The sequence below is a fragment of the Scatophagus argus genome, chromosome 24, assembly GCF_020382885.2.
Source record: "Scatophagus argus isolate fScaArg1 chromosome 24, fScaArg1.pri, whole genome shotgun sequence".
In the NCBI taxonomy this organism is placed as follows: Eukaryota; Metazoa; Chordata; class Actinopteri; family Scatophagidae; genus Scatophagus; species Scatophagus argus.
Genome location: NC_058516.1, coordinates 280,001 through 302,173, shown reverse-complemented (window position 1 = coordinate 302,173; position 22,173 = coordinate 280,001). Strand labels below are relative to the sequence as shown.

At 53.4% G+C, this 22,173-nt stretch overlaps 2 protein-coding genes and 1 long non-coding RNA gene across 5 annotated transcripts in view; 2 read left to right on the top strand and 1 right to left on the bottom strand.

Moving 5' to 3' along the window:
- Positions 1–980: 980 nt before the first annotated feature.
- Positions 981–22,173, bottom strand: part of LOC124055193 (kalirin-like) — a 24,245-nt gene continuing 3,052 nt past the window's right edge. Inside the window, exons 2-57 of one of the 3 annotated variants that reach the window (XM_046381739.1) lie at positions 21,170–21,244; positions 20,973–21,087; positions 20,601–20,793; positions 20,262–20,485; positions 19,793–20,111; positions 19,442–19,564; positions 19,178–19,369; positions 18,941–19,072; positions 18,727–18,861; positions 18,558–18,650; positions 18,315–18,437; positions 17,883–17,999; positions 17,351–17,425; positions 16,808–16,930; positions 16,630–16,682; positions 15,924–16,071; positions 15,647–15,843; positions 15,471–15,568; positions 14,601–14,764; positions 14,390–14,509; positions 14,139–14,218; positions 13,852–13,990; positions 13,638–13,772; positions 13,269–13,431; positions 13,039–13,154; positions 12,830–12,952; positions 12,572–12,754; positions 12,357–12,481; positions 12,212–12,278; positions 11,924–12,033; positions 11,731–11,800; positions 11,559–11,648; positions 11,314–11,406; positions 11,057–11,168; positions 10,692–10,882; positions 10,511–10,612; positions 10,271–10,425; positions 10,042–10,144; positions 8,906–9,067; positions 8,505–8,712; positions 6,318–6,371; positions 6,121–6,224; positions 5,863–5,994; positions 5,667–5,780; positions 5,497–5,567; positions 5,334–5,400; positions 5,132–5,235; positions 4,969–5,038; positions 4,600–4,686; positions 4,385–4,477; positions 4,252–4,302; positions 3,899–3,976; positions 3,487–3,672; positions 3,236–3,407; positions 2,868–3,013; positions 981–2,784 (exon numbers count right to left, since the gene is read on the bottom strand). In XM_046381739.1, the coding sequence (XP_046237695.1) occupies positions 2,599–2,784; positions 2,868–3,013; positions 3,236–3,407; positions 3,487–3,672; positions 3,899–3,976; positions 4,252–4,302; positions 4,385–4,477; positions 4,600–4,686; positions 4,969–5,038; positions 5,132–5,235; positions 5,334–5,400; positions 5,497–5,567; positions 5,667–5,780; positions 5,863–5,994; positions 6,121–6,224; positions 6,318–6,371; positions 8,505–8,712; positions 8,906–9,067; positions 10,042–10,144; positions 10,271–10,425; positions 10,511–10,612; positions 10,692–10,882; positions 11,057–11,168; positions 11,314–11,406; positions 11,559–11,648; positions 11,731–11,800; positions 11,924–12,033; positions 12,212–12,278; positions 12,357–12,481; positions 12,572–12,754; positions 12,830–12,952; positions 13,039–13,154; positions 13,269–13,431; positions 13,638–13,772; positions 13,852–13,990; positions 14,139–14,218; positions 14,390–14,509; positions 14,601–14,764; positions 15,471–15,568; positions 15,647–15,843; positions 15,924–16,071; positions 16,630–16,682; positions 16,808–16,930; positions 17,351–17,425; positions 17,883–17,999; positions 18,315–18,437; positions 18,558–18,650; positions 18,727–18,861; positions 18,941–19,072; positions 19,178–19,369; positions 19,442–19,564; positions 19,793–20,111; positions 20,262–20,485; positions 20,601–20,793; positions 20,973–21,087; positions 21,170–21,244 (7,061 nt within the window). In that variant the 3' untranslated portion in view covers positions 981–2,598. The remainder of the gene's footprint in view (positions 2,785–2,867; positions 3,014–3,235; positions 3,408–3,486; positions 3,673–3,898; positions 3,977–4,251; positions 4,303–4,384; positions 4,478–4,599; positions 4,687–4,968; positions 5,039–5,131; positions 5,236–5,333; positions 5,401–5,496; positions 5,568–5,666; positions 5,781–5,862; positions 5,995–6,120; positions 6,225–6,317; positions 6,372–8,504; positions 8,713–8,905; positions 9,068–10,041; positions 10,145–10,270; positions 10,426–10,510; positions 10,613–10,691; positions 10,883–11,056; positions 11,169–11,313; positions 11,407–11,558; positions 11,649–11,730; positions 11,801–11,923; positions 12,034–12,211; positions 12,279–12,356; positions 12,482–12,571; positions 12,755–12,829; positions 12,953–13,038; positions 13,155–13,268; positions 13,432–13,637; positions 13,773–13,851; positions 13,991–14,138; positions 14,219–14,389; positions 14,510–14,600; positions 14,765–15,470; positions 15,569–15,646; positions 15,844–15,923; positions 16,072–16,629; positions 16,683–16,807; positions 16,931–17,350; positions 17,426–17,882; positions 18,000–18,314; positions 18,438–18,557; positions 18,651–18,726; positions 18,862–18,940; positions 19,073–19,177; positions 19,370–19,441; positions 19,565–19,792; positions 20,112–20,261; positions 20,486–20,600; positions 20,794–20,972; positions 21,088–21,169; positions 21,245–22,173) is intronic. The other 2 variants (XM_046381740.1, XM_046381741.1) reach the window with 2 other exon arrangements.
- LOC124055270 lies at positions 8,952–18,255 on the top strand. Its single transcript, XR_006842589.1, has 8 exons — positions 8,952–9,087; positions 10,713–10,921; positions 11,921–12,027; positions 13,602–14,019; positions 14,168–14,245; positions 14,342–14,540; positions 17,348–17,512; positions 17,879–18,255. It is a non-coding gene; the product is annotated as an uncharacterized LOC124055270 (long non-coding RNA).
- The window catches only part of LOC124055219 (IQ calmodulin-binding motif-containing protein 1-like), a 9,373-nt gene continuing 9,019 nt past the window's right edge, over positions 21,820–22,173 (top strand). Inside the window, exon 1 of the mRNA XM_046381830.1 lies at positions 21,820–21,888. The gene's annotated coding sequence lies outside the window, so the exon portion shown is untranslated. The remainder of the gene's footprint in view (positions 21,889–22,173) is intronic.

Sequence of the window (22,173 nt, the reverse complement as noted above, 5' to 3'; positions counted from 1 at the left end):
TGTCAGACAGACGGGTGGGCAGACAGACAGGTTCAGTGTCTGCCGTCAGTGGAGGTCTGGTCTATTTACAGAAACAAGAAATGCATAATCAGAATATCCAAACTAACCAGAGCCACACACACACACACACACACAGGAGGAGGGGGAGGAGGAGGGAGGAGGATAGAGGAGGAGGGGGAGGAGGGAGAGGAGGGGCAGGAAGGAGAGAGGGGGGGGGGGGGGGGGGGGGGGGGATTATGGAGAGGAAGGAGGGAGGAGAGAGGGAAGGGGGGGGAGAAGGAGGGGAGAGAGAGGGGAAGGGGGGGGAGAAGGAGGGGAGAGAGAGGGGAAGGGGGGAGAGAGAGGGGGAGGGGGGGATTATGGAGAGGAAGGAGGGAGGAGAGAGGAAGGGGAGGACGAGAGACGGGGGAGAGAGAGGGGAAGGGGGGAGAGAGAGGGGAAGGGGGGGAGAGAGACACAGAGGGAGAGAGAGAGGGGAAGAGGGGGAGAGAGACACGGGGGAGAGAGAGAGGGGAAGAGGGGGAGAGAGACACGGGGGAGAGAGAGAGGGGAGGGGGAGAGAGACACGGGGGGAGAGAGAGAGGGGAAGAGGGGGAGAGAGACACGGGGGAGAGAGAGAGGGGAAGAGGGGGAGAGAGACACGGGGGAGAGAGAGAGGGGAAGGGGGAGAGAGACACGGGGGAGAGAGAGAGGGGAAGGGGGAGAGAGACACGGGGGGAGAGAGAGGGGAAGGGGGAGAGAGAGAGGGGAAGGGGGAGAGAGACACGGGGGAGGGAGAGAGAGAGGGGAAGGGGGAGAGAGACACGGGGGAGAGAGAGAGGGGAAGGGGGAGAGAGACACGGGGGAGAGAGAGAGGGGAAGGGGGAGAGAGACACGGGGGAGAGAGAGGGGAAGGGGGAGAGAGACACGGGGGGAGAGAGAGGGGAAGGGGGAGAGAGACACGGGGGAGAGAGAGGGGAAGGGGGAGAGAGACACGGGGGAGAGAGAGAGGGGAAGGGGGAGAGAGACACGGGGGAGAGAGAGAGGGGAAGGGGGACCGCAACAGCTCTGGTTTGCTATAAAGACAAAAAACGGGTGTCACCGCAAACACATGGCAACGCTACACCGGGACACCACCTAACTGTCTGTGGAGAAACACGCACACGCACACACACACACACACGCTCTCTCTCTAACACACACAAACATTCATATGACAAACATTTTCTCTCTTTTTTCTATTGAGGTGAAAAACAGATTCTATTATTCTTAATTATCATAATTAATCATCTTCATCATCATAGCAGTGGTGTGTGTGTGTGTGTGTGTGTGTGTGTATGTGTGTGTGGAGTGTGTGTGTCCTCAGTCTGTTTATACACACTATTAACAGGATGACACACAGAGAGCTCAGTTCTGATTGGCTGATGGGTCATTTTGCCTTTTCTCTTCCAGAAGGCTTTTATTTTTTGAACTGTCACTTGTTGCTGGGCAACCGCAGCTTCCTGTTGTTGGGGAGATGATGACGATGATGATGAGTACATGGTCTCCCTCGCACTGACCCACAGGAAACAGTGTGTGATTGGTTGCTCAGGGCAGTAAACTGGAGGCCGACCTGACGGCGCCGTCTGATTGGACGAGGACGGAGGTGTCTTTTGGCTTAATGTTGAAGCACCAGGAAGGAGGGAGGAGGTTAACAGTACCTGCTGCTGGGTGTGTGTGTCTCAGGTGTTCATACTCGCAGGTCATCAGGGCCTGAAGTGTGTGAATGTGAAGCCTGGAGGACGGTGACGTCGGTCCCAACCTGAGGGTCGAGACCCTGCGGAGGTCGCAGGATCAGTCTGAGGGGTCACAGCATGATGAACAGGATGACTCATGTTCTGCTACAGTTCAGGTATTCTGTGGGATTTGTTTAACATCTTTGCTTTTAAATTGTGCAGCTCTGCACTTTACAGACATGAGAAGTACTTTAACCTTTGAGAGTGTAAACCAAAAAGAATCCGATGTCTTCGTCAGGACAAACTGCACCACTGCTGAGACTTAAGACTTAAGACTTAAGTTGTCCACGCTGTTTGTCCTGTCCACAACTTGAATGTTGTGGCTGCAGTGAACAGTGCGGCCTGTAGGGGGCAGCAGAGGGAAGCAGGACGTCTCTGTGTCGTGTCTGCCTGTAGGGGGCAGCAGAGGGCCTCTTCTCTCTGTTGGTGACCCAATCCCAACGAGTTCCTCTGGACTGTTTTCAGTTGTTTCTCTGTAGTGGTGAAGAAGCATCCAATCACAGTGCAGAACTCGATACATCAGTTGATCAGCTGATCAGTTTGATTATTGATTAATAGCTGAAGTAAGTTGACCAGCACAGAAGCCAAACAGTCTGCTGTGTGAGCTTGTCTTTCTCTGTGGGGTTCTCCTGGAGGGGGCGCTGTGGTCAGTACTTTTCATGTCGGTGTGTTCAGGTGCTGCTCGGGGATTGTTTTGGTTGCTAACGTGTGGTCGTCACCATCGTGAAGCTCCACCTTCCACTGAGGAAACTCCCAGCATGCCTTTGGCCCTGTTAGCTTGCAGTATTGTGTGTATGTGGAGTGAACCGGACCCTGCTGTCAGGTGTGTGTGTGTGTGTGTGTGTCAGTGTGTTTTCAGGATGCTGCGGGGCACCCAGCCCTCGGCGGCCGGCGAGTCGCTGTTAGCCGGCCGGTAGACCAGACTCTGACCCTGCTGGTTGGACGCCAGAATCTGGACCTTCTCCCCCCGAAACACGGAGATCTCGTCCTCCCGCACCGCCACAAAGTCCTGCAGCACCAGCACCAGCTCCTGGTGGAGGAGTCAGAAGTCACGTCATCACACTCTCTCATCTGATCCAAACTAAAGCGTAAGATCAAGTCGCTGATCCAAACCTGGTCATCCTGCTCGCCGTCAGGAGGAGGCTGGGGGGCGTGGCCGTTGGGTGTGGGCGGGGCTGACGGCGGCCGGCCTGACGATAGAGGACGGGTCACAGAGATCCCGCCTTCCTTCCTCTGGTACTCAATGGGAGACTGAAGAGCTGTGGACACAGAACCAGGATCAGATTTCAGTTCAACCAAACCACATCAGACACTGAGTGAAGGAGGCCTGAAGGAGACTCAGGCGAGTCAGGAAGATCTGCAGGTCGATGACGTCTTCAGGGGTAATTCATCAAGATTCAGGGAGTTAGGAGCACTTGTGGATCTTGGAAGGAGACTTGAGGATTCCTTTGTGAATTTCAGAGATCTGAGGATGTGCTCACCTGACAGGAAGTTGTTCTGGGCGTCCAGCAGGGTGGCGATGGTTTCCACCCAGGTCATCTTGATGCTGGCGGAGGACGCCTGCAGGGTGAAGCGCTCAGCGGAGCCACGAGACCACAACACGAACTTACAGGGATCACCGTCCACGCTGTCCTGCATGGCCAGGTAACTCACCTGCACACACAAAAAGACATCACCAGTACAGTCCACAGCCCGTCTTGAACCAGTATAAACCAGTACAAACCAGTCTAACCTTGATGCTGTTCTTGTACTGGTATCCAGGGTTGTTGGAGCCTTTGCGCAGCAGTTCGCTGAAGATGATGATCTGCTCGAACAGGAAAACTCTGCGCTCTTTACTGCGAGATAGAACTCCTCCGTCCTGCTCCCAAACACAGAAGGTCTCCTGCTGCAGCAGCTTCCCCTGAGACGTCAGCTTCCCCTGGGGGACAGACACACAGGTGGAGGACAGACACACAGGTGAGAGTCAACAACTACAATCTAAAAGAGGCTGAAAAGGCCCTCAGAGCTGAACGTTCTGTGCACACGACGTCCAGATCCGTCGTTCAGATGAACATATTGATCACAGTGATGACTGATCAGATACTGCGACAGTTTACAGCTGTGAGTGCAGACAGACAGGCAAGCAGGTAGACAGACAGGTGTACCTCGTATCCCTGCAGGCGTCCCAGGTTCATCATGTCGTTGCAGCGTTTTGGTACCAGTGACATCAGCTCTAGTGCTTTCTGCACACACACACACACACACACACACAGGTGGTGATTCACCATCCTACATGCATCATTTAACATCGTCGTCATGACAAACACGTGATAAATATGAATTCACTTGTGTGTAGTTTGTCCTGTGAGGGCTCTTTACTGCCCCCAGAGGCCGCAGGGGGCAGCGCTGAGACCTCATGGGTGAGGATTGATCCTTGCACTCCTAATGAGGTTTCTGGATTTGTGAAGGTGTTGTGTTCTAGCCAATCACAGCACAGAGTTCTGTGTCTGCGACTCACCTCGATCTCTTCACAGTCCAGTCCTGCTTTGGACGTGTACTTGAGAAAATCCTGAGGAATAAAAGAGTAAAGACTTAAATTTGCTGACAGAAACTCAGAGGGTCCAGAGCTCAGAGACAGAGTCCTGACAGACCTTCAGCAGCAGCTGGTACTTTGTGATTCTCTGAATGGGTTTGATCAGATAATCACTGATCGACATCCTGCAGCTGATCTCATGCTGGATCTCCTGCACGCAGACAGACAGACAGACAGACAGACAGGCAGGCAGATAGACAGAATTGAAAGGATAAAATAAAAAACAAAGAACATTCAGAAACAGAAGCGATTAAACAGGAAGTGATGCGTTACCTCAAAGAAGTTCTCGTACTCGATGACGATGAACTCTGACCTCGGCTTGTTCTGACAGTAAACCACATACATATGGAGACGACGCTCCTGCAGCGCGCGCACACACACACACACACACACACACACACACACACACACACACACATTGTTAATACCTGGCTAATTAATTGGAGGAATGACTGATCGATGACTGATCAATAACCGTCATGTGAACGTCCTGCAAAGGCAGTGTGACAGATGACTGGCAGATCCTGGTCCTGATGTGGTTACCACGACGACAGGACAGCTTACTGTGTGAGTGTATGGCAGCACTGCAGTAGTACACTGTGGCTTTGCAGTAATGTGTGTGTCGAAGTACTTCAGGCTCACATGTCTGATGAAGAGGTCGGCCAGCAGGTCGTGATTCTGAACGCAACGCTCCAACTCCACCAGAAAGAAACTGAAACAGACCACACACACACACGCACACAGTGAGGTGTGTGTGAGGCACGAGACAGGAACGTGTGTGTGTGTGTGTGTGTGTCAGACGGACTCGCGGTGCCAGTCGTAGATCTGCTGGATGTTGCCGAAGACGATCTTGTCTTTTCCTCTCATGTCCTCTGGAATCCCTCTGACCTCCAGCCTGGACATGAAGCCCTGAGACACACAGAGAGACGCGTCACAGACTCGGTGTGAGACACTCGGGCCGGTTGGACTGGTTTTATCTGTGTGAGACGAGCAGCCTGAAGCCTCACCTCCACGATCACACCCAGGTCCTTCACATAGTCCTTCTCTGACTGGATCATCTCGTTAACCACAAACCTGTTCACACACACACACACACACACACACACAGAGTCACAGGTTTTTCAGATGTCCACGTGTGGTCACAGGTTTGGCATGATGCTGGTGACTCACATGCGTCCTCTCAGAGCTTTGTTCCTCTGTTCGGTGTCCGACTCGTTGGAGCCCTGATCTGAGTCCAAAGCCTGAACGGAAAGACAGACATGAAAGTGGACAGTCAGGGCTGGACACCAGGTGTGGACGTCCTGCTGCTGTGTCACAGGGTCAGGGTCTGACCAGGTTACCTCTGGGTTGTTGGGGTCTTTGATGATCTGCATGGGAGGTGGTAGAGGGGTGTGGCTTTCCTCCTCTGGCTCCTCCTCCCCTCCACTCTGCCCCGCCTCCTCCTTCCTCGCCTTCTGCAGAAACACACACACACACACACCTTAGCTTCTTTGTCTTTGTGTGTTTCTGTGTGTGTGTGTGTGCGTGTGTGTGTACCGTCTGTGCGTTGCCAGTGGGGGGTGTGGTCACCTCTGGCCTGTTTTCCCGCCTCCTGGTCCTGATTGGAGGTTTCTTCTGTCCGTCAGCCTTTCCCTGACTCAGCCTCCGGACCGGACTGGTCAACCAGCGCTGCAACCGACACGCAGTTACCACGACTGAAAGTAACTAAGTACATTAACTGCAGTACTGTGCTGTGTGGAGGTATTTGTACTGGAGTATTTCCACTTTGCTCTCCACAGGACGCTCTGCTGTTACCTTCAGGGTGTTTCCGGTTCCAGAGACGCTGCGTTTCGTCCCCGGGGAGCCCACGGCGCCCCCTGGAGCCCCGCCTACGCCACAGACTGTGGGGGAGGTGGCACCTGAGAAGAAAACAAGGAGGGGTCAGCGGTGTGGTGATGCGTTCGCTGTACATCAAGACAGTGAGTAAACTGAGCGTATGGTTATTGTCTCACTTTGGCTGGTCTGAGTGTGGAGCCCCGAGCCCTCGGAGACGAACAGACCGGACTCTGCAGAGACACAGACACACCGAGACCCAATCAACAAGCTGGAAACGGTCACCAATCAGACGACGGCGAGTTGAACTAAGGTTAAAGGAACAGTTCAGTGAAAACAGGAAAATCCAGTCATTATCTGCTCTACCGTGGACACGCGCAATGGTGTGATTTAAAGTTACTGATTAAAGGCCCCACAGACTCTCAGGTGTTGTCAGGTATGTTCCTGATTCGACCAATCAGATTGAAGCTCAGAGCGAAGAGCAGAGTCAGATCAGTAAGCTGGCTGGTATTTCTCATGTACTTTCACTCAGTTAGAATTCAGAATGCAGCAGCAGAGCGAGACAGGTGAGGGCAGACAGACAGACAGACAGACAGACAGACAGACAGACAGACAGGTCAGCACACAGTCACTCATTAACCCACACATACTCACACTCTCTCTTCGTCTCTCTCATGTCAGAACCCACCTCGCTCGTCCTCTCCCTCTCTCACAATCCAACCCCAAACGCCAGAACAATCCCAGCATGCACCTGTGCCCCGCCGCATGCTGCCACATCAGTCCATTCACAAAGAAAGAAAACACACGAGGCGGGAGCAGGAAAGAAAGACACGGAGAGTTTCTCCCCGCAGCGCTGAGTGAAACTACACAGGAGTCAGATGTCTCGGGGGCGGGGCTACGCAGCGGGGGCGGGGTCACATCGACAAGGGGCGGGGTCAACAGTGACGGCATCAGTCACTGCTGACAATGAAATGTAATGCAGATTAGAGATTCACAAAATGGAAAATCATCAAAATTAAATAATCTTTATGGAAAAGCAAAATAAAATGCAAAATAGGGAAAACTAATTACACTAAAAACAAATAAATTAAGTATAAAAACGTGATAAACAAATAAAACATGTGAAAACAACAGGCTGAAGCTAAAGAGGACAGCTGATCTCAGAGCAGTTTGTTTTTATTCTGTTCTCTCATTGCTCAGTGACGACACGCAGCAGGATGTCCAACTGCAGCTTCCTGTTGAGTCTGAGACGCCTTCAGGTCAGGGTTTAACCCTGAACCTGCACCTCCTCTGGGCTGTGTGTGTGTGTAAGAGTGTGTTTGTGTGTGTGAGTGTGTGAGGGTGTGTGTGTGAGTGTGTGAGCAGCAGACATCTTGTCACACACCATGACAGTGTGTGTCTGGTTCAGAGGTGTCTTTTACATCTCAGTTCATTTCGAGACGCTTTCATCCAAAGTGACTGACAGAATCAGGAGTTTCAGTTCAGCAGAATCAGACTAAAGCAGTAAGAGCTGAAACAACCAGAAGAGCTTCAGCAGGACATGAAGGAGTGAAGCTGTGAGGGTCAGGGGTGTTCGGAGGTGCAGGTGCAACAGGTGAGTGTTCAGGTCCCTGCTCTGTGGCTGGCAGGCTGATGTTGGCTTGATCAGTCTGACATCACATTCGCTCAGCTTAACGCCACAGCAGCACAAACTTCAGCTGGTTTTGTGTCCTTTAACTCAACGTACGTCTCTGTGGACGCGCACGTCTCTGTGGACGCTGTAGATTTATACATTTATTACCTGTGGGGACGTTTGGTTTGTCACCTTTTGAAGGTGAAACTGACAGAACGATGTGGTTTGAAGTGTCTGAGTGACAGAACCGTCAAAGTGTCTGCACGAAAAGGTTTTCTCAGGACAGACGAGTGTGGACGGAAGCTCTGGTCCACGTCTGTCTCTCAGTCTGTCTCTCAGTCGCTCGGTTATGATGTTAATGTGAAGCAGCAGACCCCCAAAAACAAACAGAGCGCTTACAACAAACAAGGGTTTAAATATTTAGGGGACACAGAGACGGACAGACAGAGAGAGACAGGATGTAGGACACTCGCGGTGCACGTGGGACGAGGATGTTTAAAGTTCCCCCCTGTTTAAACAGGAAGTGCTGCTGCAGAGGCAGATGGTGGGTGAAGTCAAAGGACAACAGAATGAAGGTGATGTTATTCCCGAGAGGTGGAGGCCAGCGGTGGAAACATGGGGTCACTGTGGAGACACACGAGCCTCGCTCTGATTGGTTTGCCGTGTCTCTGTGTCATTCAGGTGCTGATGCGGTCCAGTGGGGACGTGCTAACAATGTAAACAACAGACTCCAGACCGGAACGGAGATACTCACCCCTCCCGGCACTCAGGGTGGAGGACGAGTTGGAGCTGTTGGTGGAAGAGGTGGCGGTCGTGGTGGAGGAGTTGCAGGAGGACGAGGAGGTGGTGTTGCACGCTGAAGATGTGCTGGAGCAGGTGGTGGAAGCTGGGATGAGCCCCTCCATGTCCGCTGCACTGTGGGAGTGTGACAGACAGAGGGCGCTCATCGGCAGTAAACCCTCCTGCAAAACACAAGGTCTGATTTGTTACCCACAGGGACATTTTGTTCTGTTTCCATCAGGGACCACTGACTGCTCCCCAAAAGTGAAGCCACCACATCTGGGTCCCCCTGGTCCCACTGGACCAGGACCACATGTTTTAGCTTCACTTTTGTTCAGCGGCAGGAAGTGGAGACGCGTCGGGGCGTGCGGGTACCTGCTGGGGCGTTTGATCTGTCGTTCTGACCAAACACCAGCCCGGGCGGTCGGCCGAGCGCTCCACCAGCTCCACGGTCTGACCACAACGGACGCCGAGCTCCCCTGGTCCCCCGGAGGAGACGTCCAACAGCACCACCACTAACTCACAGCCTCCTGACAGCTGGGGACACAAGTGGACAGGTGAGACAGGTGATTTAAGTGTGCAGCATCTCTTTAAATAGTAGAGAACACGAGGACAGCCAACACTGAGACGCTGAGTCCAGAGGGACGTGTCCCATGACCTCACTGCTGCAGGGTGTGGACATTCAGGCTGAAGAGGACACACACACACACACGATCATTCAGTTTGTCTCTGAACACGATTCTGCTCACAGCTTCAACCGTCTGCAGTCTCACACAGCAAACAGCTCCACCTGCTGCTCCACCTGCTGCTCCACCTGCTGCTGACATCTGATTGGCTCAAAACATCACATGACCTTTGCTGCAGAAACTGATCAGTGTGTGTGTTACAGAGCAGCACATGAACTCACACACACACACACACACACACTCTCACACTCTTTCACACACACACACACACACACTCAGAGGGGTGTTCCCTGTACAAATGGAACACAGATGTGATCCAGCCAGCATCGCACACGTATGTTTGTGTTTGTGTTCAGCTTCACATGACATTAAAATGTGATCAGAGTACTTCATATGAAGTATTACTGTGAGTTAAAACTACAGTGCAGTACTCATTACTACATCAACAACTACAACAGTCAGATGGTATCATAGTACAACTCTGCCCTTCCATGAGTACTCTTACTGCACACACTTTAAGTGTGTTATATCTGCCATTTCAGCTCCTATGTTGTTAACACTCGTCACAGGGTCAGAGGTCAGAGGTCACTGACCCCACCCTCCTCTAGCTAACAGCAGGCTCAGTGAAAACAGAAATCAAACGTACCTCGTCAGGAGAGCAGAAAACAAGTGAAAGTTTGCAGAGAGACTGACAGAGGAGCAGAGGAAACCCCCTCATTCACACACACACACACACACGCCCAGCCAGCTGCAGCCAGTGGTGAGGTCATGTGACACACCCCTCTAGATACACACATTGTGTATGTTGGTGTGTGTGTGTGTTACCTTGTCGCTGTCGGCAGTGTTCTGTGACGTTCGGGAGGCAATGGAGACGGTGTCGGGCTGACTGCTGGCGTCGCCCAGACTGTCTGCGTCCTCGCTCGTCTCCCTGTGGGATACACACACACACACACACACACACACACACACACACACACGTTTGTCAGCGGTCACAGGGCCGAGCTGACGTGACAGGGGGCGTGTGACGGCGTTAACTGTGTGTGCGAGTGCTGACCTGCGGCTGATGCTGCGCTGTCGCCCCAGCGTGGGGTTTGGTGTCTTGGGGAGGGGGATGGGCTCCCTCAGCGCCCCCCGCAGGTGGCCCCGCCTCTCCTGAATCACCTGTCGGATGCTGCGGACCCACTCCTGCTTCAGCTCCAGTGACGATGCCTGTGGGGCGAGAGGCAGACCGGCTTAGCACACCGTCACACGCCAGCAGGAACGACAAAGGTTCAGCAGGTGGCGTCGGTCGCACCTTCAGGACCGTCTTGTTGTCCGAGGTCGGCGTCCGTCCAACCCACAGAGCAAACTTGCAGGGATCCCCCTCGATGTGCTCTGTGACGCCGAGCTCTGAGGTCTGAGGGAGACAGCAGGGAAATCTGGTTTGGTCTGTTGATGTGAGCCGATGTCACGGGCGGAGTTTGTGTGCGTCTTACCCTCAGTCTGCTCTTGTACAGGTATTTGGTTCGTCCAGACGAGTCTTTGATCTCCTTGCTGAAGATGAGTGACAGCTCGAACAGGAAGAGGTGCCGGTCCCGCCCCTTCCTGATCAGAGACTTTGGTTCCCACACCAAGAAGGAGTCCTGCAGCAGGAGCTCCCCCTGCACCTCCAGACCCTCCTCCAGACCTGAGCACAGCAACCACAGTCAGCTCACCGAACAGCAAGGTAACCACAGCTGCTTCACAGGAAGAGCGTGACAGCCGTCACAATAAAAGTCCTTGAACTGTTTCACAGTTGAAGGCACCGAGCTCGTTCACAGTGAAGGCAAAGCCACAAGTGTGAACAGACTGTGTGTGTTACCTTCCAGCATGCTGACGTGCATGGCGTCGTTCGCCCTCTTTGGGACGCTCAGCATCACGTCCAGGCCTTCTTTTATCTCGCCTTTTCCCTCCTCGCAGCACGCCAGCAGCTCCTGTGAGAACACAAATCTGTTTTCATTTTCAAGCAAGGAAACATTTTTATCATCCTGACACTCTTAATATTCCCACCAAATCGTGACCGCCGTGTTCCCGCGTGCCGCCCTGAGCGTGGCGGCGGGCAGCGGGACGCGGCGTTACCTTGAGCAGCAGCTGGTATTTGGTGATCCGCTGAACCGGTTTGATGAGAGCTGAAGAGATGGAGTTGGCCAAGCCGTGTCTCCTCTGGACCTCCTGCATGCAAACATTATTTTAGAAACCAAACTGTCGGCCTTCCGCCCACCCAGAACACTTACACAGCAGTACAGTTATGTACCTGTAGTATTTCAGAAAACTACTGGAAGTACTGCAGTACTTTGTTAGTTGTTGTGGAGTATTTACAGTACCTCGAAGAAGCTGACGCCGTGCTGCTGGATCAGTAGACTGGAGTCTGGTTTGTTCCTGCAGTACGTCACATACATGTGGAACTTGTCGGCCTGACACAGAAACAGGAAGTTAGCGTCGCAGTACTTCAGTCTGTCGTCTCTGTATTCACCAGACTGAAAACAAACTAGTTACCCAGGTAACAAAGCAGTGTCCAACGTCCTCAGGAAGCTGCTCATAGTTTTCCAGCTCCTTCAGGAAAATACTGCACAACACAGTACTGCATTATTACATGAACCATACTGTTCTGTTGTACTGCAGTGGGAACAAATACACTGTGAGTACTGTGAGTACTGTAGTACCTTTATCACAGTATGTTTTGCAGTACCTGTTGTGGAACTCGTAGATGTCCTGGATGTTTCCGAACACGATGTCGTCCTTGTTAATGAGACCAGGTGGGACGTCCTCTGAGCCGCTCGTCATCTCCCACAGGTACGTCTGCACCGGGAAGGAGTATTACTATTAGGAAATACTCTCCATTGTTATGCAGTACTGCACGGTATTGTGTGATGTTTTGTTTTGAATTCCTCGCTGCATGTAAGTGTGTTTCTGCAGCCGTTACTGCTCACACACAGAAAGCTGTGTAGCCGTGCAGTAAAAGTACTACGGTGTGTACCTCGATACACTCCTGCAGGTCTCTGACATACACTCTCTCTGTCTGAAGGAGCTCAGCCATGATGTACCTGAGAACACACACACACGTCACCAAAGCCTTACAGCGTTAGCAGTATCTGTAGTATTGCAGTAGTAACAGTACTCACTCCTTCTTGCGGGCGGAGCGTCTCTTCTCGTCGCTAACCTGATGACTGGGGTCAGACAGGTTGACCTCGGGGTCGGAGTCCGACAGACTGTTGGGGATCAGCTCCAGCTCCAGGTCCTTATTGTCCTGACAGGGACACCGTACAGCCCACTCATGAAGGAAGTTCTCGCGTGTTTTCACGTGTTTGTCATCTTTGTTTGCGTTTCCTGTCCTTACCTGTGAGCAGCCTCCGAGAGCCGTCTCCAGCAGGTGGCGGTACTGTCCCATCCTGACGGAGAAGTCGCGGTAACGCTTGTCCACAGTGGAAACGCAGCGACGGAGCTCGGCTCGATGGGCGTGGCCTTTAGCCAGCATGCTCTCAGCCAATTGGATGAGCAGGTGCACCTTCTCCTGTGTGTGCTGAGGGCAGAGAGACAGGTAAGAGACGTGGTGCGGGTCCAGTCCGTCTCTTTGACTGTGGTGGGGTCTTCTCACCTTGGCGGACACACAGAACTCCCTGTGCTGGTTCAGCAGTTCTTGGGTCTCAGCCACTGTTGGCCCTGGCGACGTGTGCGTGGCCAGGTAGTGGTCACCTGACTGCTGCAGCCAATCGAGAGCCTGCAAAGGCGGCGTTACGTTACAGTTAAGTTTCTGGTCCGATGTGTTTTTGACAAACTGAGTGTGACAGTGAAGCTACAGTTCACCTGCTGCGCGTGGCTCTGGAACATCAGGTACTGCTGGCACTGATCCAGTCTGCGTTTCTTCAAAGTCCAGAAATGAAGGACTCTGTTTTCCCTCTGGAGCAGCTCGCTGAGGATACCTGCACACACAGACACACCTGGATCAGTCGGAGTAACCACGGAGGTCCTCGGGCTCCTCGCGGCCTCGGCTGCTTTCTTTACACTGAACATCGTTCAGTCGCATGCTTGTTCACCTTTGACCTGCTGCTCTGGTACCCTGGAGTGCCCGGTGACCTCGGTCACCCCCGTTACCCCGGAGACAGTGACGCTGTGGCCAGAGATGTTGGCCATGGTGACGCTGTTGCGGTGGATGTACTTGAGGAAAACTTCAGCGTTTCGTCTGGCCAGAGTGCAGGCCTGTGGACACGGAGACATGTCTGTTGGCTCGAGTCACACCGACATGCTGGCTTTTGTGAAACAGACGTGAGGTCGATCATATTCAGGGCCATACATCATCCTTACTGCGTGTGCACTGACAAACCTGCCACACCTGGTTACAGTTGCTAAGCTGTGATTGGACATTTCAGGGAAGGGACTTCCGATGCTCCTCCCAGTCTCCTCACCTTCAGGAAGGCCTCCTTCTGCTCCATGTGTTTGTTGATGAGAGGCAGGAGCTGCTCAGGCTGTCTGTCTCCACCTCCACACCAGTCCTCCTCTCTGCGGTACTCCTGCTCCAGACTCTCCAGCACGCCACACACCTGCAGAGACAGGTGGACAGGTAGGTGGACAGACAGACAGACGAACCAGTAGGACAAGAGGACATGCAGACAACAGTACCTGCTGGGATGTCCTGTAAAAGGCTGCAGATGCGTTGACCAGCTTGAGTCTGTCTTCAATCCTCAGCATCAGAGTCTGCCAGTGCAGCGCCACCGTCTGGGCACAAGACCTCACTGCATCTGGATCGTAGTGACCCGACCTGGGGACAGGACAGACAAGTGAGACTGAGTGAGTTTGGTGATCTTCATTACTTGATACTCAGGAAGGACTTTGCTGAGTCACTGGTCAACACTCGACATGAGCAGTTTCTGGTGTTATGGAGAAGTGCAGTACAGACAGCAACTGACCTGACCAGCAGCTCTGCTCTCTGCTGCAGAGCCAGAGCCACCTGATGAGTCCTCTGCAGGGAGTCAGCATGGAGCAGAGCCTGGAGAGAGACACGCGGGAAGACGAGGTACGTCCCCTTGATTTACATTCATTCAACATGAGTGTGTGTGCATAAAATCCTGTTGCCATGGTAACCTGTACATCTGTCTGCTGTGATGGACAGCATATCTCTGGCTGTCCCAGAATGCAGTGTGTGTGTACATGCAGTAACCTCTATGGCCTGCTGGAGGCGCTCGTGCTCCCTCTGCAGCTGCTCAGCTTCAGACAGACAGCTGGAGTTCAGCATGCAGGACGACAACATGACTTCCCCCTCTGAGATCCAACCCAGCACCTGAGCCACAGACAGGCAGAGAGACAGACAGGTGAGATCAGTCCCTGCAGTGTCTGGATGTTACCTGGCTCTGCAGCTGCGTGTGTGTTACCTGTTTGACCTGGCTCTGCAGGTGTCTCAGCTGCAGGTTCTGCTCCAGGTGTGTGTGTGCGTGATCTGCAATCTGCTGCAGTTCCTTCTGTTTGTCCTGCAGGAGGCGCTGCAGCTCCTCCACCTGCGGGGAGAGACCCCCCTCAGCCTCTGACAGCTCGATACCTGACACACACATACACACACACACAATTTTTGGCCTTCAGACAGGACATTTTGGCTGTTGAGGACCTCACAAGTATAGTAACACAAATGTGTGTTTTAATCACCATTCATGTGTGTATGTGTGCATGAATTCGTTCATGTGTGCGTCTCCATGGCAAATTCAGTACGCTGGTTTCCATAGGGACCAGCTGTGTGCTTCAGAGAGCAGTTTCCATGGCAACCCCATCCCCCTTTCCCCCTCCCCCCACTATCCTCTGCCCCCCCCCCATTTCCCCCGATATCATCTGTGTGATCCTGAACGGATCCGTCCGGGACTCCGTTCTGTTCTATGTTATTCTGTTCTACAGTCAATATGGCAACGGACCGTGGACTGTGGACGGTTCTGCTTTCTGTTTATCTGACGCCATTGAACGCACCCAGCTGAGGAGCTGGTGCAATCCCGTGGAATTATGGCGGACTCCTCCAGAGGAGCTGCTCCCTGTGTTGTACACTCATAAAAACAATGTGAAGAATATATAAAAGGTCTATTTTTGTCCCTGAATCCTACAGGATGTTATCCTACATCCTGGACTTTCAGTGGTTCCCTGCCTCTTCAGTTTTGTTCCTCAGTTGCCCACGAGACCCTGGAACCCGATCCGTGACTCCTTGAGGAGCACTGGACCCGGGCCATGGAGAAGACGAAGAGACGCCTGAGTGTGACCCTTACCTGACGCCTGGACCTCAGTGATGTACTGCTGCAGGTCGTGAGCCTGCTGGATGACCTCATAGATCATGTTGTTCATAGCCAGCCGTCGTTCCATGTGCCTGCAGATCAATCAGTCAGTCCGTCAAACTCTTTCTTGACGCTTTGAGCTGAGCCAGGATGATGTCATTTCACTTTACCTGTGGATGCGCTGTTGCGCTAGCGTTAGCACCTCTGGGCTAGCCTCCACTAGCCGCGATTGGCCCAATGCCAGCTTGTCCTGGGCTAGCTTGTCCTGGTTGGCGTCGGCTAGCCGTGGTGATGCTAGCTTCTCGGCGGAGAAGTCCTGGGACTGTTTCTGGAGGTCCTGCTTCCAGGCGTCCATTTCCCCGGTTACCTGCAACACACCGTGGAGGGACGATCAGGAGGTAATTCTGGGAGACGTGTCCTCAAGATCAGAAATGGAAAACGAATCACCTCCAGGGTGCACTGGTGCAGGATGCGGAGCTGCAAGTAGACATCCAGGCGGATCTTCCTCTGGTGGAAAAGCTCCTCCAGCTGAACATGAGACTCCTCCAGCTGCTGGAGCACCGACTCCACATGGGCCACTGAGCTGCCCTGGGGCCTGAAACAAACGCACCTCAAATGGTTAAACAAAGCTGAAAACGAGCCCTCCCACACAACCACGTGGACTTGACCATCTCGAAAACCAACGCACCCACAGTGTCTCCATACCGTCAGTCTGAACACAAACACACCCTCATGGGTAACGCAAACACTGACACAAATACACACATACAACACACTTCAAACTAACACCCCCCACGCAGATTATACAAACTACAAAACAAACGCACCCACACAGAAAACACACAAAGACACTGACTAACACCGACTCCACACAGGCCTCCGAGCTGCCCTGTGGAGTGAAACAAGCTTCCACGCAGTAAACACACCCACACGCTTTACAAATTAGAAAACTGCATAAACTACAAAACAGACGCACCCACACAGGACTGTACGTTCACCAACACTACGTGGCCCACAGAGCTGCTTGGAAGAGGAAAACAAACGTACCCGACAGGTTTTACAAACATGAACACACCCACAGTAATGATTTGCTGCAGCTCCACAGGGGCTGCCCTGATGGGTGAACCAAACGCCCCCCGCACTCTGTGTGTACCTGAGTTGCAGGATGAGGTCTTCTCCTTCCCGGATGACACTCATCGCAGCTTCCTGTGGGTCAGGGTTAGAGTTTGGGTTAGTGTGAGGGTTAGAGTTGAGGGCTCAGAGGTCACGGGGGTGTTAGCTTGTTACGACTGGGTTAGACCTGAGGTCAGAGGTCAAAGGTCAGCACGTACCTGCGTGTTGGCCTGCTGCTGCTGCTGCTGGCTGATGAGAGCCTGCAGAGCCTCAACGGCGTCCGGACAAACGCAGAGGTCTGAGGAGAGCTGCTTCTGGAGGCCCTCCATCCACGCCGAGAGCTGAGGAGGAGGAGTGATAAGAGGAGCGTTAAGCTCCTACGTTTTCCTACATCGAGTGTAAATAAAAGCTGTGGTTTTGCATGTCTTTCTGTGTCCAGTTTAGTGAGTCATAATCACAACACCGTCCCTCTGCTGCCTGTGGACACACAGCTGTGTCGTTAGCCGTGAAAAGCGGCGTAATTTGTTGTTTATCAGCTTGTGCTGCTTGGAAACAGTCGATGTTGCTATGGCAACAACGGCTGAATGACGTTACAAACGGACTGTCTTGCGTTGTGGCGAACAGGACGCGTCCAGCTCGGGTTTTACCGGATGTGATGTAGTCGAACACAACGTACTCACACCACACATCAAAGTACACTGCAGACCATTATAATGTTGTGTGTGTGTGTGTGTGTGTGTGTGTGTGTGTGCGCGCAGTACCTCCTTGGTGTGTGTGTAGAAGGACACAGCGAGGTCCAGCAGCAGCTTCCTCTGCTCAACTCGCTGGATGAAAGCCTGCAAACACACAACAGGATCATCAGAGTCCAGCATGCGATGCTCCTGTGCTCCTCCTCCCCTGCCCTCCCCTCACAAGTTCACAGAGTGAGCCGCTCCATCCATCCATCCGTCTGTCCATCCATCCGTCCATCCATCCATCCACCCATCTATCTGTTCATCCATCCATCCACCCACCCATCCATCCATCCACCCATCTATCTGTTCATCCATCCATCTGTCCATCCATCAATCCACCCATCTATCTGTTCATCCATCCATCTGTCCATCTATCTGTTCATCCATCCATCCACCCACCCATCCACCCATCCGTCCACCCATCCACCCATCCGTCCATCCATCCATCCACCCACCCATCCACCCATCCACCCATCCGTCCATCCATCCATCCATCCACCCATCCGTCCACCCATCCGTCCGTTCACTGGCTCACGTTCCCCCTCTCTCCGTCAGGTACCTGCATGCGGAGCTCCAGGTCTCTGGCTGCCTGGTAGATCTCCTCCTCCTCACACTCTCCAGACTGAGCCAGCTGATCCGCTGCTTCCAGAAGCTTCTCTGCATTAGTGTAAGTGTTCTGACACACGCACACACACACACACACACACACACACACACACACAGCTGAGGTTAGTGCTTTCATCAGTCCTCCTTTTCCATCTTAAAGCCTCCCAAAGTCCAGACCAGAAGCCAGATACTGAAGTGTTCCTTCAGTTTCTCAGGCTGATGTTTTCACTCGGTCTTGACTAACTTGAGTCTGCTTTATTTTTCTCTTTTGCTCGCTCCGATGTTTGGCAGGATGTCAGTCAGGTGTGTGTCATGTCATGTTGAAAGTCACACGTGACACACGACGACAGGTGTGTAGTTTTTGTCCTGCTGACAGGTGTGTTACCTGTGCGACCTGCTGGAAGTCGTCGTGTCGTTTCTGCAGCGCTCGCGCTCGGTGCAGAGACTTCCCCACACCGCTGTGTTTGTTCAGGAAGACCTCCCCATGCTGCTCCACCCAGTCCAACACCTGAGAGACAGACAGGTGGAGCGGGACAGACGGGTGTTAAAAGCTCGCTTTCTCAAACTGCGGGCGTCTCAGGATGTTGTGGTCAGTGAAAGCGACGGGTTGCGCGGTCGGTGCTCGTACCTGTCGGACGTCCTGTTGAAACACGCACAGCTGCAGGCGCTGGTGGAGGCGGAGTTTACGATGCTGCCACGCCCCCTCCACCTCATGGTGACCCTGCAAAAACAGAGAGCTTCACATCAATCCACCTGTCTGTCTGCCTGTCTGCTGCTCTCACGCTGGTCACACGTACCTGCATGACCTGGTGCAGAACTCCCATGATGTCATGCGTGGCAGCAGTGAAATCTGGTTTGGTCGCTGAGTCGTCAGAGTCAGTCGCCGGGCAACGCTGGAGGACATCCAATAAGGCTTTCCCGCTCTCACTGACCTGCAGACAGACAGACCCGTAGTCAGACAGACGGGTGTTCAGACAGACAGGTGTTGAGTCTGTTCAGACAGACACGTACCTGCGTGTAGTTAGCACAGATCTCCTCGTTTAGTTCCTGGTGTTTCTTTATTGCAGCTTCCAGCTCAGCTGTCGCCGACGGCAACGAGCCTTCGGAGCACACCTGAACCCAGCCCTCCACTCTGAGCAGGAACTGGACAGACAGACAGACAGACATCAGGTAGACAAGTAAAATACATGTGGACAGAGGCAGAGAGACAGGCAGAGAGACAGGACAAGTGTGTTGATCACTAATGACCTGCTCTGCCCCCTGGTGGAAGCCAGTTGCCATGGCGAGCGTGTTGCTACGCTCCTCCAGCGCCGTCGTCAGGGACTTCCAGTCTTCCTGTAACCGTGACGACACCATGGCGATCCGCTCCGCCCCGTAGTGACCGGCCTCTGCCAGCCTCGCCGCCACAGTGACCACACTGTCCACGTTCACACTGCCGTTCTGCATGGAGACACACACTGTTACACCAAACACACGACACACACACACACACACACACACACACACACTGACCATGCAGTTGGCAGTGAAGTGCTGGTGTTGTGTCTGGAGGTCGAGGGCGTGCTGGTGGTTCTGGCCGACCTCCGCCAGGCTCTGCATGAACAAGTCTTTACTGTGAGCGATCCACTCGGACATCTGAGACACACACAGGAGAAGTAATCAGATTACAGCGTGGATCTGGTGTCAGACCAGCTGCGACCGCTCAGACGGCGGTGGAGCATCACTTCCCGGGCCTGATCGGTTCTGACAGATAATTGATCGATCGTTGACCAGGTCAAATAAGAAAAAACAAATCTGTTTCCTCCTTTTGCTTCCCGTCTGTGTGCTGACCCATCGCAGTGGTCGATGAGTCGTTAGCCTCACCTTGGTGGCGTCCTGCTCAAACAGGTGTAGCTGCAGGGCCTGGTCCAGGTGCAGCTTCCTGTCGCTCCAGCTCTGCAGCAGGTGACTGCGAGCCGCCTGCAGCCGGTCCAGCAGAGACGAAACCTTTGGTGCGACGCTCTGGAAGTCCGCCCCTCCCGACAGCCAGCTGCCATGGCTGCCGCCTCCGCCCTCGGCAGAGGCGTCCCCGTGGGCGGGGCCCAGCCGCATGCGCTGGAGCAGGCTCCGCCCCTCCCGCTCGAGGGCGTCGACTGGTGCGGTTGCGATGGTGTTCCGAAGACGGCCGTGCTCCTCGAGAAGTCTAGAGACGGACAGCGTGGACACAATGGACACAATGCGAGATATATAATATATCTGGAGTGCTCAGTAGATACTTTAGAAATAAATAGTAAATACTACATGCAGTTATAGTACTTGACTCAGTACTCCAGTAAAGAGTCACAGCACTCACTTGCGGGCCTCGTCGACGTCCTGAGGCTCTGGTACTCGGTTCAGCCCAGCCTCCAGCTGCTCCAGCTGGGCCAGCAGCTGTGTGGCGGCCCCAGAGAACTCCTCCAGACCCAGGCGCAGCTCGGTCCACTCCACGTGGTCGTACTCCAGCGAGCCGCCGAGGTCCGAGGTCAGCTGGGAGGGGTCTACGAGCCGCGACAGACCCTCCACCGACACCAGGCTGGTCTGAAGGGAGAAGACGCTTTCGTGAAGTACACCTGAACATCAGCATTACTGTACTGCTTTATGTAACACTACTTTTGTCGGCAGTACTACTGCGTTGGTAGTACTGCAGTAGTACCTCGAAGCTGAGCTTGGCGCTGCCCAGGTTGGTCTTGTGTTTCTGCCAGAAGGTGTCTGGTTTGATGAGCAGCGCCGTGTGGATGCTGGAGGAAAACGACTCCTGCAGCGTCCGCAGCACCGGCTTCACGCTGTCCCACTTACTGCCGCGCATGTCCACCACCACCGTGAAGCCACGGGCTCGCACGTCCTCACTGACAGACAGACAGGCAGGGACAGAGGGACAGACAGGCAGGGAGTTAGAGCCACTCCAGCTGCTGCGATAAAGACCTCGCAGTGAGACAGACAGGTGCACAGACAGAACTCATTTTTTTTGTTTGGACTGCGTGCTGTGAAACAGACAGACAGACAGACAGGCAGACGGGGGCTTTACCTGGGTATGGTCGACAGGTAAGTGACCAGTCGACTCAGGTCTTCCTGCTTTATTCGATCATGATTGGTCCTGGCAGGGAAGGTCAGGATTGGTCCACCACGTTTGTCCCGTCCACCTGGAAAAGCACTCAGTTAAACCGAGTCAGATTAAGAGCCAGCTGGACCAGACTGGTCAAACCACACCAGTTCAAGGTTTACCTGACACGAAGGCCACTTTCTCCCTGAGCACCGTCAGGACGTCGACCGCCCGAACGCACTCCGCTTTACCAGAACCTGACAGGCAGGCAGAGAGACAGACAGGTAGGCAGACACACAGACAGGTAGACAGAGAGAGAGACAGGTAGGCAGGCAGACAGAGAGACAGACAGAAGGTTAACGAGCTGTGTTTGTCACTGAGCGATTGCTGCTGCAGTCTTCAGAAATCAAATGTAAAATCATCATTCGCCTTCATCATTTCCTGTCGTCTATGACGATTTGCTGTTTCCTCCCTGGAGTTCAGACGGCTTCACTGCCTCGTGTTCAGAACAGGAAGTACTGACCTTCAGAGAAAAAGAGCCAGCAAACAGCATGCGGCTGTTTCCTCCCATCCCCCCAAACCAACCAAAGAGCTGCTGCAGTCGCAGGTTCTCAGGACTCGGTTCAGTACGGCTCAGCTGACTGCACTGCTGAACATCTTCTGATGTTTCACAGTAAAAGCACCCCCTGTCCGTCACAGTACACCCCTCCAAAATAAAACCTGAGTCTGAGACAAATACTGACAGCCTGAGGAGGAAGTCACTCTGATCAACGTAACGTTCACCAACAACACTTTTCATTTCAGAGTCCACCTGCAGCAGCTGAGGCACGACTCAGGTTGTTCAGGGTGCACCACCTGCACCACCTGCACCACCTCCCGGGTGCAGCAGGAGATCTCCCTGGTAAGGCGGGCTGGGAGTGAATGTTGTCATTTCAGTGTGTGTGGGAGCAGGTCGCTCTGTGTGTGAATCAGCTGAGGGACAGATGATGTGTGTTTTCAGTGTGTGTGTGTGTGTGTGTGAATCCCACAGATTAGTGTTAATGTAACACAGCCTGCTGTCACTAATGAGCTGATGGTGGGAGTTTGTGGGCTGTAAACATGACACAGTGTCTGAGTGCAGCATGTTGAGCTGGACCCCTCAGTCAGGACTCTGACTGATCCTGGACCAGCTGTCAGTCAGTGAGAC